The 13,489-nt window shown below is 36.3% G+C and overlaps 1 protein-coding gene across 1 annotated transcript in view; it reads left to right on the top strand.

Moving 5' to 3' along the window:
• The window catches only part of PIBF1 (progesterone immunomodulatory binding factor 1), a 212,822-nt gene that overhangs the window by 179,847 nt on the left and 19,486 nt on the right, over window positions 1-13,489 (top strand). The window contains exon 16 of the mRNA XM_035003244.1: window positions 5,261-5,345. Within this exon, the coding sequence (XP_034859135.1) occupies window positions 5,261-5,345 (85 nt within the window). The remainder of the gene's footprint in view (window positions 1-5,260; window positions 5,346-13,489) is intronic.

The raw sequence follows: 13,489 nt of genomic DNA, 5'->3' as shown, positions 1-13,489 counted from the left end.
AGTGGGAGAGGGAGAAGCAGACTTCCTGCTGAGCAGGGAACCCGATGCAGGGCTCGATCCCAGGACCCTGGGATCACGACCTGAGCCGAAGGCAGACACTTAACGACTGAGCCACCCAGGCGCCCCAAAAAACAGATTTTAAAAGGGAGTACAGGCTCTATAGGTAGGTTGCATGGGTTTAAATCTAGCTCAGTACTTAGTTTTCAGTTGGAGCCGGTCAGTTAAACTCTCTAAACCTCCATTGTCTAATAGAACTTTCTGTAATGGTAAAAATACTCTATAACTGCACTGTCCAGTATGGTAGCCACTACCCATATGAGGAACTACATTTTTTATTTTAAATAATTTTAATTGCCACCTGTGGCCAGTTAATGGCTATGTTATTGGACTGTACAGCCAGTTTTCTTATCTGTGAAATGAGAGTAGTACTCTAGTACTAGCAGCACCTAATTCATATAGTTATTCTGAGGATTAAAGGATATAATCTTTGTAATATATATACCACTGTTCCTACACATTATGAATGCTGGGTAAATTTTTGCTGTTATTAGCATATCTTACATGAAACAAATTTTTATGTTGAAAATTATCTTAAAAATGAGAAATAACATATCTCAAAATATTTTGAATTTTGACAAAAATTAGGACTCCCTTAATAACAGCAACATCATCATAAAACTATGTCAATTATGAAATTAACTATAAAAAATATTTTTGTGCTAAAATCTGAATCCTTTAAAGCTATGTTTCATGAATTTACTGTATAAATATTGTAATAGATTTCTGAACTAGTATTTCACAGGATATGAAACCTTGTTCTTAATTAAAACAACTACCTTCTAACATGAAAAATTAAGGTGCTTTCAGTAGTTTAATTATGGCCTTTGAGATGCTGTTGAATGTACCCTCATGACATGAATGAAATACCATAAAAAACAGCCCAGTCGACAAGTCAGATTCAGCAGTTTGTCTACCATCACTCTTACTTGGAGCCAATGACATTTCAAATGTAGAGGAATTATCCTGGGCTTTGAATACACATCAGCCCGGTTTCTTTTGTCATGGTAGATGTGCCTGTAAAATACAGTTACTGGTGTGAATACCAAGGGTTAGATGTGAAAATTAAATGAAATAACATATATAAAGCTTCTGGCACATGGGAGAAACTCAGTAAATATTACTTCCCTTCCTTTTGTTCTTCATTAATTTGAAATTTAAACATCAAATGTCCCATTCAAAACAATTAACAAGTGAGTGTACCTTAAAAAGGCCTATTCTTTTTGCTAGGTGTTGATTTTAATTGAAAGGAATACTTACATGAATTGATTACTTTTTAAATTGAAGTATGGTTGACATGCCATATTATATTAATTTCAGGTGTGCAGCATAGGGTTTAAACATTTATATATGTTACGAAATGCTCACCATGGTGTGGTTACCATCTGTCACCATACAAACTTATTACAATATTATTGACTGTATTCCCCATGCTGTACTTTTCATCCCCATGACTTATTTATTTTACAGCTGGAAGTTTGTACCGCTTAATCCCCTTCACCTATTTTGTCCAGACTCCTGCCCCCTCCCTTCTGGCACCCACCATTTCTCTGTATTTATGAGTCTTTCTGTTTTGTTTTGTTTGTTCGTTTGTTTTGTTTTGTAAATTCCACGTGAAAGTGAAATCCTGCAGTATTCGTCCTTCTCTATCTTACTTATTTCATTTAGTATAATACCTCTAGGTCCATCCATGTTATTTATAGCAGACTAATATCCTCGTGTGTGTGTGTGTGTGTGTGTGTGTACACACTACATCTTTTTAGTTTGATGTAGTTCCAATTACTTATGTCTGTTTTAGCTGCCCTTACCTGAGGAGACAGATCTAAAAAAAGTAATTGCTAAGACCAATGTCCAAGAGTTTATTGCCTATAAGTTTTCTTTTAGGAGTTTTATGGTTTCAGTTAAATGATTACTTTTTTAAATATGTCTCTAGCTTATACAATGAAAGCTCTTAAGGAACTGAATAATTTTATCATTTTCTTAGGAAATAAAACAATACCACTATACCAACCCCCACTTGAAAATTTAGCTATTTATATTCAATGTCTAGAAAGGTTAAATATGTACAAAATGAAATCATTATAAACACATTAAAGCTAGCATTTGAGATATCACTATTAACTACTTTAAATTCCCCTATCATTAAAGTAATAATCCATTCTAAAAGTAGTACTGTTAAACTCTCCTCTACCAAGCCACAAGACAGTCTGAGTTACATAGTTTGATCTATGGCCCAGAACTGAAGGAAGCACAGAAAGAATAATTAGCATAAATTTCCTTTCCCCATTGTCAGTTCTTAGTTTATTCTTAACTAGTAGTTTAAGAAGAAAAGACTACTTAGCCTTGTAAGGCCAAGCCAGGGCATATTGATCCAGGAAGTTAAAGAACAGTATATCAGGAATATGTTTTCATATAGCAGGTGACACAGAGCTATAAACATGAATTTCTGAGTAATAATTAACAGTAAATTGAACAGTTATGGGGGTAATATACCATTCACGATAGATATGCTTATAAGGAGATTTGTTTTGTAGTTGCTTTTATGAGTCACTCATGGAAGCTTTGTATTTTTAAAGGTAAATTTCCACTGTTATGAAATGTGTCTTATGGAGACTGAACTTCAATTGAGTAATTACATACATACTGGAAGAACACAGAGAATAGTAATCATCATATGCAGTTTTAGAGACCCATCTGTTGAAGATAGTCTCCCTTGTGGTTTAAGAGTATGTATCAGAGAAGGCTGAGACTTTGAAAATTTATACCCAAGTATTGTCTGAGGAGTCTGTACTGTTTGTGATAAACGCACGTCTTGCAGATAGAACAGAGTTGCTCTGTGAACCAGTTTATCCACCCACCTTTTATTCTATATTATACTGTTATTTTTGCTATTTGAATATGGAATACTTCCTTCATTCTGGAAAAATTTAAGCACCTACATATAAAACATTTCTAATGAATTATCCAGTCAAAATCCTTTATTACATCAACATTCCATTCCTATTGCATACATTTTATTTAAGGGCCTATTGGTATTTGAGAGTATGTGTGTGTGTATATGTGTGTACTTCCTGTGGGTGTATGTTTACATAGTGTGTGTTTGTAACATGTATATGAACATTAACATGTACACATGCATGTGAACATTAACACATTTCTGTTCCTCGGAAAATCCTATTCCTGTGTTAGTGGATGTTTATTTTGATTTTAAAAAATATTTCATCTTCAAGGTGATTCTAGCTAAAGAAAGATTCGAATTTTACAGTTACAGAAACATTTGATCTTTACCATGCTTTGGAGAACTCTGGCAGAATCTGACACTCAAGTTACCTTTTTGTCATTTAGTTCTTTTCAACTCCAAGGATCTCTGATGCCTAATTCTGAAAGTCAGTCTGTTTTGCTGCTGAGCTGCTAACCTGTATGGCATTTAATTACTGTTTCTCAGGGATACCTGTTTTTCATCTAAATTAGTAATACCATATGGCATTTATGTTGTGTTTTATATGTTCAATTCTTTATTTGATCATTCATTAGGTAATTCATATATCCCTTTGACATGCATGAGTATTGTTTTCCACTTTTACAGATGTGAAAACTGTGGCTTAGTAGGGTGGTGTGTGTTGTGTTCTATACCACACACTTGAGTCAATGTCACAGTTGGAAACAGAAGTCAGAATTGCATCTTGTTTTTCTCTCAGAGGACAAACTGTGGTGCTTCCTTGGGGAAGTTCAGTTACTAGGAAAAAGGAGAATGTGAGTTTTTTCCTCTTAAGTGCTTGGAATTACCTGTTCTTTCAGAATACCTACTACTATACCTTGAATATTAAAAAAACTTCTGCCTGATGTTTTTACAATTGGTGGCTTTCCATTTTCTTAAAGGATAATTGAAAACATCCTACCTATTCAGCTAAACAGTCCTCACTAATTTTACCTTCACAGATTTTGTTTTGATATTTATGGAATTATGTTGTTTTAATTCATTGTTGCTTTTCTTAATTCTTGTTGTGGTGCTGAGTAGATTCATTCCAGTGGCTTTCAAAGAGTATCTCATTTAATGGTTCTAATTAATTTTTATATGTTGAATAATAAAACTCCAGACAATACAAAACAGGCCTCAAATATTTATCTCTTAAAACCTTAATATGGGGGCGCCTGGGTGGCTCAGTTGGTTAAGCGACTGCCTTCAGCTCAGGTCATGATCCTGGAGTCCCGGGATCAAGTCCCGCATCGGGCTCCCTGCTCGGCAGGGAGTCTGCTTCTCCCTCTGACCCTCCCCCTCTCATGCTCTCTCTATCTCATTCTCTCTCTCAAATAAATAAATAAAATCTTTAAAAAAAAAAAAAAAAACCTTAATATGTTCTTCTATTTAGGCTTCTCACCCTTTCCTATCAGAAAATAGGTCCTGTCAAAGGGAAATTCACAATGCAGACTTAGAAATTAAAGACTGAACTAAGAATTTGGAGGCAAAAATTGTTTGCCCAAGTTTATCACAGACTGAATATCTGATTCATTTATCTAACTTAATTATATACCTGATAATTTAGGACGTGGTAAATTATAAAATGCTACTTCTACTTTTAAGGATAAATGTTTTAATTTGACTTATAGTGTCTTGAGTTTTAACATTTTGCCCAAACATACTTTTTATCTTTTATATAAATCCCACTTCATCTTTTTTACATTTCAGGAGTAAATAGTCATGTTTAAAACACTAATTTTTATGCCCCTACTAGGCAGGAAAGGATTCTCAGAACACATCTCATTTGCACTGTCAAATGATTATTAAAAGAAAGAGTCTTCTTAGAAAATAGCTGTTGATTATGGGGCGCCTGGGTGGCTCAGTCGTTAAGCGTCTGCCTTCGGCTCGGGTCATGATCCCGGGGTCCTGGGATCGAGCCCCGCATCGGGCTCCCTGCTCCGCGGTAAACCTGCTTCTCCTTCTCCCACTCCCCCTTCTTGTGTTCCCTCTCTCACTGTGTCTCTCTCTGTCAAATAAATAAATTTAAAAAAAAACAATTTTTTTTTAAAGAAAATAGCTGTTGATTAAATCAAACATTACAGTGGCTGGTCTGATATCTTTATGGACTATAAATTTAATTTCTCTTTAATTCAAAGAGATTTGTCAGATTTGTCTTTTGCTATATACTATTTATTAAATTTACACCAATATGATGACTTTTTAGAACTTGATTTTTTTTTCCAGCAATTTAAATAAAGAAAAGTCAGCTTTACTACAGATGAAGAATCAAATGGCATTGGATTTAGAACAACTTCTAAATCATCGTGAGGTACTTTTTCCATTTTGTCATAATTTTTACTTTAAGCTTTTTCAAAGTCCATGTTGCATTAAGATTACTGGATCCCAGTTGTCCATGTGCGTTAATGACTTCTCATATTTGCATCTGACTGTGACCTGGTCCTTTATATTGAATGTGTGATACACTCTATTATTCTTTATGAATTAACTCATACTTTATTCTTTGGGTTAATTCTTATTCCTGGAATGCCCCTTCTTGTTGACGCCTTATTGCCTTGTTCAGTCTCTGTCATTGAATTTCCACATTATTTAATAATGATTTGTTTTACCTCTTTATCTCACTGGACAGTAAATTTCTTTAGTGTATCTCTGTCTTATTCATTATTGTATTGCCCGTATACTTTGTGTATGCCTGGAGTCCATAAAGTATTTTTTGTTATTGTTCCTCTCAAAAATCTTTCAGAGCTAATATAAAATTCCTCATTTTATAAAAGAAGAAATGAGTTCCAAGTGGCTTGTGTAAAGGCGGTTAGTAACTAAGAGATAACCCCATTTTTCTTATTTTTTGAGTCAGACTTACTGAAATACATTATACGTACAGTAAAATTCATGCCCTGTTCAGCAAACATTTCTGATTTTTGACCTACACACCCAGTTTGTAACCATCACCACAGTCAATACATAAAATAGTTTCATCACTTCAGAAAATTCCTTCATGCCCCTTTTATATTGACCCTTTTCCTCAACTCCAGGCCTAGCAACCATTGATCTGTTTTCTATCCCTATAGTTTTGTCTTTTCCAACAAAACATATTACATTTTCCCAGAATGTTGTATAAATGAAATTACCAGTCTTTCAGACCAATTTTTTTCACTTACCATAAAAAAGATTCACCCATGTTGTTGCAAATATTAGTCATTTATTCCATTTTGTTGCTGAGGAATATTCTATTGTATGTACCAGAGTTTGTTAATCCATTCACCAGTTGATGGACATTTGAGTTGTTTCCATTTGGGGGCCTCTATAAGTAATAAAGCTGCTAGAAATGATTTGTATACATGTTTTGGTGTAAATGTAAGTTTCCTTTTCTCTTGGTAAATACCCCAGGAGCAGAATTTCTGGGTCCTATGGAGAGTGTATGTTTAACTTTATAAGAAACTGCCAAACTCTTTTCCAAAGTGACTGTACCTTTTGCATTCCCATCAGCAATGAATGAGTGTTCCAGTTGCTCTGCATCCTCACCAACAGTTGGTATTGTGAAGCCTAGTTTTTTAATCCAGTGCATTTTTCCACTGAACTATCAGTGCCTTGTCTTGGCCATGTTTTTACCATTTTGTTATCCTAACAGAGAAAGAAATGCAGAGAAAAAACAGATCATTGGTTCATGAGTATTCTGAAGACATTGTTTCCTAGTCTGGGAAAGATATATCAGGTATTTGGGAAGAAATTATTGGAAGGATATTATTGAGAGAGATGAATTGGGGAATATTACTGGAAGCAGTTCAAAGGTGCATATCCTAGAAATGGTGTCAAGGGAATTGCAGGATTGTCTCTGTCTTAGAAATGGCCTTTGAAGTAGGTTCTCTTAAAGGTGTATTTTATATGACAGATGAAAGGGATAAGAAGGTGTCCCTGGACTAGATTTCAGAGATGACTTTTGCGTAGATAACTAGATCTAACAACAGGTTATATAGACTTGGAAGAGCTTCTCTGAAGATATTTATTCTTTTTCTCTGACTTCCAGGCCTTATCTGCTCCCTCTTGTGTCCTAAGATTCTGCCCTCAAATAATTGTTTCTTCACTGTGGAAGCCTGATTTCATTCACTATGTGGATTTTCACAAATGTTTTAAAAATTGAATATTTAAGAAATAGTAACTACAGGGGTGCCTGGGTGGCTCAGTCAGCTAAGCATCTGACTCGATTTCTGCTCAGGTCATGATCTCAGGGTCATGAGATCGAGCCCTGCCTTGGGCTCCATGCTAGGCATGGAGCCTGCTTAAGATTTTCTCTCTCCCTCTGCCTCCCCTCGCCCCCTGCCCGCCACTTGCGGGCATAGTCACACATACTCTCTCAAAAAAAAGAAAGGAAGGGAGGGAGGGAGGAAGGAAGAAATAGTAATTGCAGATGTCCATTCAGGCATACCAACTTTTTTTTCACAAAGCTGCATAACAAGTATTTTTTTGGAAGGGCAATTCTCATTTGTTTTTAGAAGATTATGCTAGACTCTGAAAAATATATGAGCAACTTTATATATTTTGTACATCATGATTGGAATCACATTATTCATGAGTCCAAATAAAAACTAAAAGTTCTACTTAGTGGGTTGAGAATTATGTGAATTTAGAAGGAAATATGTTTAAACATAGAAATTAAGTACTAGCAAGATGAAACTACAATGTGGCATCAATGAAATTTGCATGGATGCATATCTAATTATCAGGTAATTTTCATGCATTTGATAGTATCTTTATTTTGACAGTTATATTTTAATAATCCAACATTGTGATTTTTCTTAATGCCATACATCAAAAGAAAAGGAGCTTTTTTCTTTTCAAAGCAAAATAAAAATTAAAGTTTAATAAAACAAACGTGATACAAATTTTTCGTCTTTTTCCAAGAAACAGTTTAATTACAACTTGTATAGAGCGTGCAGATACAGAAGCAAGTGTGAACTGCTTATATGGAAAGAGAATGGTAGGTGACCCAGGGCAGTGCTTGACTATTCACTTAAATATTTACCTGATGAAACAGAGAGTCGGGGTGCCTGAGTGAGCTCAGTCTGTTAAGCATCTGACTTTGGGCTCAGGTCATGATCTCAGGGTTCTGGGATTGAGCCCTGCTTTGGGCTGTGCGCTCAGCAGAGAGTCTGCTTCTTCCTCTCCCTCTGCCCCTCCCCCTTCTCATGCTCCCTCTCTCTCTCTCTCTCAAATAAATAAAATCTTTAAAAAAAAGAAGAAGAAGAAAGTAACAGTCTGCAGGATTGGTATATTCATTTCATGGCTCTGAGAGTCAAGTGCTTAAAATAGCCAATAAATAACAGTTGGATAAGAATACCTCTGATAAATATAATTTTTTGAAAGTGAAAATCAGGGTTAAGACTAAGGTGAGGCCAGCAAGGCCCTAGGGCACAAGATGTAGGAGAGGCCCATTCCCAGAGTCATGCACAGTGCACGTGAGAGCTTGCCCCACACTAGGCAGGACCCTGGGAAAATTGTCTAATATGAGTCACTGCTTTAATCAGCTAAATTTTCTGAGTTTAAACTCACATGTGATCAAATGCACATTTTAAATTTTTCATTGTCTTTTTTGCACTGGACACCTCTGGCTCTAACTTTTAAGCAGTGTCATTTAGTTCCAATAAGACTTTAGATGGTCATGTAATATAAAATGAGATCATCCACTCATTTACAGTTATCAAGTATGTGTTAGATGAAAAAAGAAAACAGATGAGATAATTCTAGGTTGACAATTCTAGGACATTGGGGCATGGCCATAAAGGGTTTTATTTTCTATATTAGTGTTAGATCAAAATGATTCACTTTAAAAGTAGCTAAGTTAAATATCACAGAATTAAATCTCATTGTCCCCACTTTTACAGATGAAACTGAGGCTGATAAGAGTTAAGGAACTGAACCATGATTACCTACTTACTGTCAAAACTAAAAGCAAATACTTTTTTTTTCCTGAAACAAAAGTTTATGATCTTTTTCCTTAGTCCCATTTAGACAAAAATCTCATGATGAATTATTGCTTGCATTAGTTCCAGGAAAGTTTTTGCCTCTGTAGATGAAGTTATATTCTTTCTTTTTGTCAGAAAGTGAAAACTGTGTAATTTAATGTGTTTCCTTTTTGTCTTAGGTGCCAAAAAACTCAGAGCTGAATATCTTATCCAGGTGTTATAATCTCTTTTTTTCCTCTTTCACTTTTGATGCCTCCGAATAACTTTTTCAGTTTCCTTTAAGCGGGTTGTGATCTTTTTTACCCTTAAATGTTTTCACTTATGCTAACACATCTTAGGTATAAAAACATAAAATAATATAAATTTTAAATAATGAGGAAAAAAGAGGTAAAGGCAAAGAGCAACTGATAGCATCTCACTCTTGGAGAAGAGTAGCAGGGCTTCAAGTTCAACGTTCAGTTGAGTATAAGAAATGTAATTCCTTAGAATGTTAGAATGAGCAGGGAGCCCGATGTGAGGCTCGATCCCAGGACCCTGGGATCATGACCTGAGCCGAAGGCAGACACTTAACGACTGAGCCACCCAGGCGCCCCTAGAATGTCTTCTTTCTTGTTGAGTGTACTTCTCAGGAATTGTCTTAAGTGGCTTTCATTTTTCATCCATTTTTATCCACTCATCTTTGCCTTTTGAAATAAGATTTGCTGACTTGGAAATTCTCATTCTGCTTTTCTGAGTATATATTTCATCATGTGCCCTCAGAATATAAGTTTTCAAGGGTAGGAAAAGCATCTTTAATCAGCCAAATGTCTACTAGAAAACTGTGCATAGTTTTAAGAAGCTGATGTAAAACCCCTTTGTGATTTCTTCTGTAACTGTATTAAGGGTAGTGGTTAGAGCCCCGATTAGGAAGCTATTGCAGTATTTCAGTGAATTATGATGGTGTCTTGAACCAGACTGGTGATGATGGTGTCCAACAAGAATGGACTAATTTGAAAGCTATTTAGAAAGCAGAATCATGGGGCGCCTGGGTGGCTCAGTCATTAAGCGTCTGCCTTCATGAAGCTCAGGTCATGATCTCAGGGTCCTAGGATCACACCCCACATCAGGTTCTCTGCTCAGCGGGGAGCCTGCTTCTCCCTCTGCCTCTGTGCTCCCTCACTCTCGCTAATAAATAAATAAATAAATCCAAAAAAAAAAAAGAAAAGAAAGAAAGCAGAATCATAGGGTTTGGTGATTGGATCCAGGAAATGTTGAAGAGAGGAGGTATGAGAATTGATGCCCAAGGTTTTGGCTTTTGTCCTGGGTTTATGGTGGTGCCACAAAATACATGGGGGAAATAGATTTGGAGAAGAAAAGCTCAAGGAAATACCTAAGTGGGTAGGTCCAGTAAAGATGGTGCTTTATATGGAAGGGATTAAATGAACGGGTAAATGAACTGCATAGAATGAGAGCAGAAAAAGGCCTAGGCCAGAATCTTGAAGAGCACCAACATTTAACGGATGGGCAGAGGAAAAAGAGTTTACACAAATTAGAAGGTGGGGTAACCAGAGAAATGACAGGAACATCAGAAAGAGAGTAGAATCTGACCAGTGACAATGGGCTGTCAAGGGGCCAAATCAAACAAAGATGAAAAGAAAGCATCGATTGAATTTAACAAGATGGTACATCAGTTTCAGTGGAGCCAAAAAGCAGACTGCAGTGAATTGATGAATGAGCAGAAGTTGAAAGTGGTCGTAGGAAAAATAGACAACCCTTTAGATATTTAAATCAGAGACTATAGGATGATTGGGGGGGGGGGGCATGAGGTCGAGGGCTTTTACCTCTCACAGCTAGAGTATCCAGTTTAAATGGTGATGGGAAGGAGCCAGGTAGAGAGAGACATTGTAGGTACAAACAAGAGAATCAATTGAGCAAAGTGTTGGGGAAGAAGGAGATCCAGAGCACAAGTGATGGGATTTAACTTTAGACAGGAGGGGCACCTTTTCTATTTTGAAGATAGAAATAAAGATTATATAAAGATAAAAATGACTTTGTAGGTTTGATGGTAAGAATTTAGGCAGTTCCCATCCAATGGCTGTGCTCTAATGGCAGGAGATTTGCTAGCGTCAGAATTTTTAGGAAAATAGAATTTTGAAATAGCTACACAGTAAATGAGCGATATGTATTATGGAAATACCAAATAATTGCCAAGTTGAAACACCATGTGTTTATAGTAGTACCATTCTGTGCAATTTTTCTCTCGTAGCATTCAGCATGGCAGGTATAAACATGGAGAAGATGGACAATGGGATTGGTCCAGAATTACACTCTACCTTCTAGTGTATATGCATATATACGTGTTCAGGTCTCTTGTTAGATTGTAAGGTAAGGTTGGAATTACCTTTATATTCTTTATGTCACCTACATTTTAAAATACTGTGGAAAAAGCCAAAGTCAGACAAGATGAGTTCCTATCACAGCTCTACCACTTGATAGCTGTGGATTCTTGTGACAGAATTTAACCCCTCTAAACTCCATTTCCTCATGTGTAAAGGTAATGTCTACCTTGCAGGACTATATGAGAATTAAATACTGTAGTAACATTCCTGGCATGTAACAGGCACGTAACTCAATGAATGTGACTCCTTTTTCTATTTTCCTTCTGTGTCAAGAGTCAATCCAAATGTTACATATTCTTTGAAGTTCTCTCAAAGTTCGACAAAGAAAAATTTATCCCTTTTTTCTACTTCTTCCCAATAATTTTTAAAATATTTGTATTAATGTTCACGTCACTATATATTATAATGATGCATATGACTTGGCCAGTAAAGTGCCTCATTTTTCCTAATATATTAGCCTTAAGCACAGTATTTAGCACATAATAAGTACTCAGGTGAATGTTTGTTATGGTCCTTTACCTCTTCAATTGTAATTGCACTTGAAACTGTCAAATAGAATAGTCAAATAGAAAACTTTAGAAACTAACCTTCCCTCAGATAGTAAAATACACTGACAACTGATATCATTTTAACTGAAGAAGCTCTCCTACACCCAAGAACAGTTTCAGAGAATTATCTAAAAGTGGCCACTAGGAAGTCATATCTGTAAAGTTTGTGTAAAATAAAGCTATTCCTAAAACCCTGGACATGGTACCTGTACCCACAAGCAACCTGTATGGGTATCAAGCCTCTCAAAAATGATACATATTTCTAAGACCTGAGATTCTTCTACTCTTTTAAGTGCTTCTACCAATAATGTCTTTCAGGGTGTACTGGCATTTCAGTTAGTATGTAACCAGAATTAACTAACCACTCCTTACTAAGGTTCCTAGAATATGCAAACCCCTATTCTTGCCTGAATGTTGGACTCCCATTAGCCCAGAATACTTGCCTCTTACTGCAGTGTGTATCACTTAACAAAAAGAAAACAAACCTGCAGTTAGCCAGGTTTCCTAAAAGTGAAGTCACAGTATAATTATCATTCTTTGATGGTATGTTTATGTTCCCAGATTCTAACTTGTATGTTCTTTGTGATTTCTCGGAAAGTTTCAGGGACATTTCAGCACCACAAGTGCCCCTTAGGCAATCCACTTCATAAAGGGTTCAAGCAAATTACATATTTCTATATGTGTGTCATTCCTTTTGGTTCATACTTAACTGTTTTGACATTTTCTTAAGAATACCTTCTACATGTTTTTCTTATATACCTATGTAGCTAAATTTTACATCAGCATGACTAAAAAAATACTGAGCGTATAAGTTAATTTTTCTTTAGATGAAGATGTAATTATTCCTCAGATTCATACGTTTCTCATCTTAGTGATGCTCTTCCAGTTAAAATTTGTTTTGATTTAGTGAGTTTAAGTGAATTCTTTTTTAAGATTTATTTACTTATTTGAGAGAGAGAGAGTGCCTGTTCGTGTGGGTTGGGGGGTGCAGAGGGCAGAGGAAGAAAGAAGACCTAGGAGACTCTGCACTGAGCATGAGCCCAACACAGGGCTCGATCTCATGACCCTAAGATCAGGGCCCTAAGATCACAACCCTGAAATCATCACCTGAGCCAAAACCAAGAGTTGGATGCTTAACCCACTGTGCCACCCAGGCGCCCCTTAAGTGAGTATTTTAAAGAAGGACAATTATTGTAGTGAAAACCTAAAACGCACACAACAAGGGAAGTCATATTTTCTCTGTAAAGTTTTAGAATGCTTATTTTTTCCATATAAAGGTATGTGAATTCAGGTCCAAGGAAATTCAGGGAGTAAAATACTGCAAAAAATAACTCATTGCTAATGTCGAATTTACATATACTTTTTTTTTTAAGATTTTATTTATTTTTTGACAGACAGCGAGAGAGGGAACACAAGCAGGGGGAGTGGGAGAGGGAGAGGCAGACTTCCTGCGGGGCAGGGAGCCCAGTGCGGGGCTCCATCCCAGGACCCGGGGATCATGACCTGAGCCGAAGGCAGACACTTAACGACTGAGCCACCCAGGCGCCCAAGTTTACATATACTTTTAAA

This window comes from Mirounga leonina, unplaced genomic scaffold (genome assembly GCF_011800145.1).
Source record: "Mirounga leonina isolate KUSES-001 unplaced genomic scaffold, KU_Mleo_1.0 Mir_127, whole genome shotgun sequence".
In the NCBI taxonomy this organism is placed as follows: domain Eukaryota; kingdom Metazoa; phylum Chordata; class Mammalia; order Carnivora; family Phocidae; genus Mirounga; species Mirounga leonina.
The sequence above is the reverse complement of the archived record's forward strand: the minus strand, read 5'-3'. Positions and strand labels throughout refer to the sequence as shown.